This window comes from Somniosus microcephalus, chromosome 5 (genome assembly GCF_052327205.1).
Source record: "Somniosus microcephalus isolate GS21.2 chromosome 5, FLI_Smic_1.0, whole genome shotgun sequence".
Taxonomy (NCBI): domain Eukaryota; kingdom Metazoa; phylum Chordata; class Chondrichthyes; order Squaliformes; family Somniosidae; genus Somniosus; species Somniosus microcephalus.
In genome coordinates, this window is record NC_140991.1 from 72269046 (window position 1) to 72276151 (window position 7106).

The 7106-nt window shown below is 39.4% G+C and overlaps 1 protein-coding gene across 2 annotated transcripts; it reads right to left on the bottom strand.

The window, feature by feature from the left end:
* Positions 1–1206: 1206 nt before the first annotated feature.
* On the bottom strand, positions 1207–6685 carry commd3 (COMM domain containing 3). 2 transcript variants are annotated; one of them, XM_085987787.1, is made up of 8 exons: positions 6480–6681; positions 4960–5071; positions 4800–4863; positions 4422–4456; positions 3329–3389; positions 3151–3207; positions 3007–3066; positions 1207–1573 (listed from the first exon to the last, which is right to left on the bottom strand). In XM_085987787.1, exons 1-8 carry the CDS (start codon positions 6616–6618, stop codon positions 1514–1516), a joined length of 588 nt encoding a protein of 195 aa, XP_085843913.1. In that variant the 5' UTR covers positions 6619–6681; the 3' UTR covers positions 1207–1513. The 2 variants fall into 2 exon arrangements, with proteins under 2 accessions (XP_085843913.1, XP_085843914.1); XM_085987788.1 differs by lacking the exon at positions 3151–3207 and having other exon boundaries at positions 6480–6685.
* Positions 6686–7106: the final 421 nt, after the last annotated feature.

Consider the following 7106-nt stretch of genomic DNA (forward strand, 5'->3'; position numbering starts at 1 on the left):
AGAGCCGACCCTCCCCTCCCTTCAAAAAATACCACCAAATAATGCACCCTTTACCAGCTCCGCACATCAGCTCCAGCTCCATTCCACCAATAACACGCTTTAAAAATAATCTATACATATCGCCCGGCACAATAAAAGGCCAGTGGTTTCGATACAAAAAGAGGTTACTGTATAATAAAATATGAGGGCAAACTTTGTTTCAGAGTCTCGGATCACATTTGAGAATAAATCTTAGCCAAGAGATCAAATGAAAGCTTCGCTTCCTATAGATCTGTACGCTGGTATTTTTTAAAAGTATCAGTTGAATATCATGCGAGTAGATTGCTGCTATACGATTATGCACAGAAACTTCATTGGGTCGTGGCTGGTGATTGGCAAGAGAGGCGACCCTATTTTGATCCAATTTTTCATTTGAAATATTTGTTGTATTGTTTACACCGTCATGATTCTTGCCAGCACAGAAAAAAACCTACGGGCACTGGAACGTGGACGAGTTCCTGAAAGCGATTCACTTCACAAATCCCACCTCTCTCCGTGCTGTCGCACCGCAGACTCCCCGCTAAAATCTACTTTCTTGCGTTCTTTTTAAATTTGGCCAACAAAAACAGATGCAAATGGGTTTCCATTGGGGGCAAACCCCAAGGTTAGATGTAGCAGTTTTATACAGCTGCGACTGAACGGACTGAGACATTTTGTAAACACGTTTATTAAAAGTTTAAGAAAGTATTCACGTGCGCTTCCAAACGCAATTTAAAAGTTGTCTTTGCATTGACCTTTAGTTTCCTAATTTCCCAGCAAGTCGTGTAAGCAAATTCCACTGTTACCACGCACACAAGACAATAACCGCCAAACGACTTCTAAGATGTGAATAAGGGACAATTATATGTAATTATTCGGTAATATTTTTAAAAATTAGATTGACTTCGTCTTTCTCCCCTCCACACACACCACCACCACCCCCCACTGGCAGTTATAGATGAACGTGCTTATTGAACGTCAGAAGAATTAGAGATCTCTTCAAAATGTTGGGTTGTTTTATTTGAGGGATCGGGATAAATGCGAATATGGCAGACGGTTAAGAACAGACTTACATTTGCCATGTCAAAATAATACATACACAATCTACCGTATCTAGGAAATTGTAGACAAACGTGAACTGATTTAAAACCAAAAAAAATGGAAAGCCCCAAAAACGATAGCTCAGACTGTAGGAAGCATCTCTTTATTATAGGAAAAAGTGGTATATACACTCAAACGCGAACAAAGTACAACATTTTAGTTACTGCAGGAAATATACAAGTCTGATACAGCAAAACTCTCCACTTCCACAAGCATTGTATACATTTCAAGTACAAAGCGGGATTTTATACATTCGCCAAATGCAACGTTTGAGCCATTTATGGATTGACTGTTGTTCACGTCTCAGAGAAGCTAGGAGCACGCAGGTTTAGGCGGATTCCTTTTATGCCACCCACAGCCTCGCGTTCAATCGCGGTCCCCACAGCTCCATCAATTACATCTGACTCGCCTTCTCCATGCTTTTAGCTGCGTCCTTCAACTTCCCCAAAAGATCCTGCAAAGGGAAAACAGATTTTTATAATATACATTATATATTTAGAAAAAGGAAGGCAGAAGTCTACTTCACCGGCAGGGTTGGGGGAGGGAATTATTTTACTATTAGAAAGTTATGTTAAATCTGTTTCCAGGAATAAACTCCTGAACTAAAAAGGCATTGCACGTCGGAATGTAACTTTTTTAACGCAAACAAAATAGTTTTTTAAAGTTTAACATATTTAGTGACTTTGTAATCATAAAGTAATGTTTTCCCCTGTTAAAGCAAAAGCAATTCGAAGGGTTGAGGGTCGGCGTCGATTCTTAACCGCCATGATACGTGGGCTGCTTCTTTTTCGATACATTAAAAAGTTGAAGTTTTTTTTAAAAAAAAGCACACAACTGTGCCAAGCTTTAGCAATCCATAATTAGACTTTTTTTTTTAAATTCTAAGCTTCCGGCTACAAAGATTAAAAGAAAACAATTTTGCTAAACTTTTCACTGAGCAATCGGGTCATACCGGCAACAAAATTTACATTGTACGGTAGTAAAATTCGCGGTGCTTTACAACATTTAGCATTAAAAAAAAATTCGTAAAATACCTCTAGCAAAAATGCCGACTGCTGTGGCTCTTAACACAATGTGCAGGGTTTTGTAAATTCAAAAAAGGACTGCTACTGAACATTACAAAATGTGACAAACGGCATTAGCAATAACAACATTGAAACTTGAAGTTATTTACATTAACGTTTTCATAGAATCATACAGGTGTTTCACATTAGTTGTTAAAGACAGTCCATATAAATACAAATCAAAACCATCAGAGAACACCAGGCTAAACCACAAAAGGATTCTCTTGCTCCCTACAATTGTAAATTAAAACAATTAAGCATATACAAATTTATTAGAACTGATATTTGCATGAGATGCAATTTAAACTTAGAGAACACTTTAAAAGAGATGCAAAATGCAGTGAGGTAAATTCAGTGAAGGGTTAATCTATTCCTGGAAAAAATTGCATAGCAAATAATGAAGTTTGGATTTTTCTCTTTCAATAGATGGAGTAAAATGTCAATAAAAAATCACAAACAGCAAGGAATAAGAACAAATGTCAGTGTACAAAAAGTGGTGGCTCTTAAAATCAATCAGAGATCTTTATGAACAAGAGACTCAAATGAAAATTGATCTCTGGCCAATATGTAGCTTGCATTTTAGGTGATCCCACAATGTACTTTGTCTTCGAATAAGCCATTTGTTATTGAAGTTGTGTTCCAGAAACAGTGAGTCACTGACACTTCTGGCATCAGTCCAACTAACCACATGTAAAGTCTAACATCTTCTTACAATTCTGCCTAAAATGCAACAAGCGTCAGTAAAAGAATTTCAGACTTGACATCTGGGTGAGAAAGCTCCTATATTTTGTAAAGGAGGTACAGTAATGTTTTGCTAGAATACCTGTAATTGCTCCATTGTACAACTGAAAGTAACATCCTGAGCTGGCCGGGATTCACCATTCTGTAAAAGGTTAAAACAATATTAAGCTGTGCTAAATAAGCAATTCAAATGCAAAACGCAGTGTCCGCTTGTTTTAATGCTTACCTCTACATTTAAGGTTAATAAATATGCTGGCTGATTGACTTTGTGAAGATGGTTATTCTGGAATACATTTAAAAAAAAGTTTAGTGGGAGGTATACAATATGAAAATAATTGGAGGGAAGTTTGTGCCCGGCTATTCTGAAAGGCAAGCATGAAAAGATGAAACTTTGCACTTTTTACCCTAATGTGATATTCCAGGCGCCAAGAAGCATCAGTGATGTGAGAAGGAAATCTTCCTATGCTGCAAGACAGTCAACAGGAGTAAAAATTAACATTGTACAAAATAAAATACCAAACACTATTCCTATTACTGTATTGCCTTTTCCCAATGCATCAGGTCTCACCCTTCCAAAGTCAGTAGGAGTTTAACAACAACAGGGTTTCATCCAAATAGTAATTTTGGCTCAAATTTTCCAAAAACTCAATTTAAACCAAGTCTGATGTTGCATTGTTGTGGAGATACTACTGTTCACTGTGAAAGAGAGAAAATCTTCCCACGTATAAACACAAAAAGTGAGTGGGTAAAAATAAAAGTTTCGACATCAATGGAAATAGGATGTCGAACAGATCATTAGAAGTCGAATTCACTGTATATGTATCCTTTAGTTTGTAAGCACGAGTCTCAAAAACTTCACCTTTGTAATAAACTTGACAAACTAAATGTATTGTATGAACATGGACAAAGATTAATTAGCAAGGATAGAAGTGCTGATTTGTTAAAATAATTTGACAGTTTATTTAGATTCCTGGCTCTTGCATTCCTTAATTTTTCCAAGTGTTATTAGCACGTGCTGCCGAGGTGCATGGGGAAACAAGACTTTATCCCTCTTCTAGATTATGGAGTGAGAAGGCATTTAAAAATCGCTCCACAGATCCACATTCAGCTATAGATTGGAATTTATGATCCAGAGGCAACAAGTACAGTTTTAAGCCAATGACATTTATCAAATTATTCAGTGTTGTGCATGTTATATATCAGTTGAACCAAGACAAGTCTAAACATAGTTTTAGAAGTATTTAAATTGTACTGTAAACTTTCACTAAGCTACTTGTAGTAGAACTTTGTGCATTTTCAAGGCAGACAATTGAATGATTTTATGACAGACATAAGCATGATCCAAACTGATTTTATATAAGGGATTAAAACACGACATATTTCATTTATAGATATTGCACCCAAGATGCAACACACAGACAATCACACACACACACCAGCACCAGATCCTGAAGTTATATACTGTAGACTAGCTGCACAAATGTAATTAACACTTACCCTCCTAGTAAGGTTTCCACTTTATCTTTGTTCTTCTAAATATCAAAAGGAAACACAGGAACTTAGCCGCATTATCAAAGCTACAATGTTGGCTTCAGTTAATATATTTTCAGTAAACGTATAAAGTGTAGGTGCTTGTGTCAGTATTTTACCTGTGTAAACGTGTTCTGACAAATCCATAAGGAACTACAAGATCACAATCCCACAATAACACCTTCTTAAACAAACCAGTGATCTACATTGTCAGCTATACACTAGAAAGTCAACCAGTTGCCTGGTTGCGTTGCTTCGCATTCTTTTCGTGGCAAACTCTTCCTAAATTGCAGTAATCCCAACAATTTTACAAATGCACAGTATGGTATGTAATAGACACCAAACCTGGTATGCTGCGCAAAATATGTCTATTCTTTCTCCTCCAAATCTACAGTCTTCAAGTAATGTGCTGAAATTAAAGATCATCAGTTACAAAATGCCTCTACACCCAAAAAAAATGTTGAACTGAATACACAATATTCATAAATCTTGGACATGTTGTAACCTTATAGTTGATTTGTCAGCGTTTTGTTTTCCTGCCTCCAATACACAGGTTGCGATGGCTACATGGCATTGTTTCAGCAAAGTCAAGTCCAAATTTCCCAGCTCTACATGATCTACATAACAATAGTAAATTATAATGATTCTCAATACGATTTCCACATAAAACGTAAAGCTTGCCACCTATTAAGAGTATTACGTCTGGTTCAGGACATGCATGACATTTAGTAATGGAGTTATTATTTTGTCTACCACTTCATAAACCAAAAAACGACAGTTACCTCCCGGAAAATTAGGTAAAACATTTTACTGTTTATACCGAATTATTTTGACATATTGTGCCTTCAATGATAACGCCTACAGTACATAGTCTTTTACGCCTACAGTACATAGGGCTAGATTTTCAGTATAGACAGTTTTGGGGCGCTAAGCTTAGCGCCCGCCCGAAGTTATCGCCCGCCCCAAAGTAGCGCCCCGTTGCCGGAAATTCAGTGGCTTCGCCCTAAGAGGTTGGTGGAGCGCTAAAAGAGGCGTTCCACTAGTATCTTTAGGCGCTAAGCCGGCGGTGGAGAGCGCAACACCCGAGCTCGGGCGCAGCGCACGGCAGACACTCTGGTGCCAGTGAGCTCTTAAAGGGGAAGGGTGCATGTATTTTTTTCAAATGCAAAGTTTGGGGAGAAAGGAGGAGGAGGAGGAGGAGGAGGAAGAATTATTGCTGGCCGGAAACATAAATAGACCGTTCAGAACAACACACAGCTTACTTCCACACAACACATGCAGAGTGCCTTTTGTACGAGTGCCCTTTAATTTGCGCTCCCCAGGTTGTGTTGCGTTCCATTTTACAAACGCTCTGGACGCCAGCCGCACAATGGGGCGGTCCGACTGAAGTTTGGATTCGGGGCGGCCAAAGGGCGTTGCACGAGGATGTGACGTCATTTTCTGCGAGCGCATCCGGGCGGCCGCTAAACTTTGCGCCGGCGCTAACGGGCAACTTAATTTGGGGCGGGGCGCAAACTGCGCTGCGCCCAGGCGCTACACGCATAGCGCCCGAAAATCACTTCTCAAGGCGCTAACTGCTGGCGCAAGCAACTGAAAATCTAGCCCATAGTCTTTTACAAGAGTGTTATTTTTTGCCTGCTTTTACTTACACTAAATATGTTGGGACCTTAAATAGTTGTTAAGCAACCCAGATAAAGCAGATGTTCAGTCGACAACCCTGATGCATTAGGCCCCAGGATATTCGTCCACAACAATGAACAACATCCAGACTCAGTATGCATTCCGCGTCAAGTCGACAGCTCAAAAAACAAGGAATCAGTCAACAGAAACGCATTTGGCAAATAACAGACTGTTGCAAATGTTATTTATAACTGGATTCGGGAACATTGCGACACAGAGCCGTTTGCAAAGGAACGGCCCGACCGTGTCCTTCCTGCATTAAATCACTAAAAGAACCAGCAGCAGTAGCAGCAGCCCTCGCTCGCCCTCCCACCCTCCGCAAACAGCTCGAAACTACGCGCTCACCTAATGTTGCTCCGTCTGTTTGTGGGTTTATGAGGCTCTCGAAAGCCGCTTCCACTAAAATGTGGAATGTTTTGTTGGAGAAGTGGCTGGGATCGGCCAGCAATTGCAACCCTTTCAGTGCATACTCTGGCAGCTCCATTGTGCTGGACTGACCTTCGACACGGAGCCACGTGATCGAGCTCAGCTGATCCACGCGGATGTGACAGTGTTAGCAATGAACTGAGGCTGCATAATATCAGCACGCTCTCTTCCAGCAAGTGAAAAACCTGCTCACCACGAAATTGCTTTCACTTGATAGCCATCCATACAGAAATATAAACAGTTTGCAAAATGCAGAGGCGTAATGGTTTATTCAATACTGTGAAAACAATTGCAAACTATTTCCGCAAAGCGTTTCACAAATTAAGACCAGTCCAACGTTACTGTGTCATCGCACAGAACATTTAAAGTAGAGTTTTAAAATGCAAAGAGGCAACAAATAGAAGAGATTAGATGCCAATTTTAGTGTTAATTGAAACAATAAAACATTTATAAGCAGATTTACCTCCATGAGTATAGCATTTACTACTACGTGGAGAGGATCAATCTGGAGCTGATCAGTGTAACTTCTGTATATAAATTGTATGT

Coding starts and splice junctions, on each gene's coding strand:
- commd3 (XM_085987787.1), bottom strand. CDS start 6,618: ATGGAGCTGCCAGAGTATGCACTGAAAGGGTTGCAATTGCTGGCCGAT. Junction 3,390..4,421: donor GTGGAAACCTTACTAGGAGG/GTAAGTGTTAAT, acceptor ACTGTCTTGCAG/CATAGGAAGATTTCCTTCTC. Junction 3,208..3,328: donor GCCTGGAATATCACATTAGG/GTAAAAAGTGCA, acceptor AATGTATTCCAG/AATAACCATCTTCACAAAGT.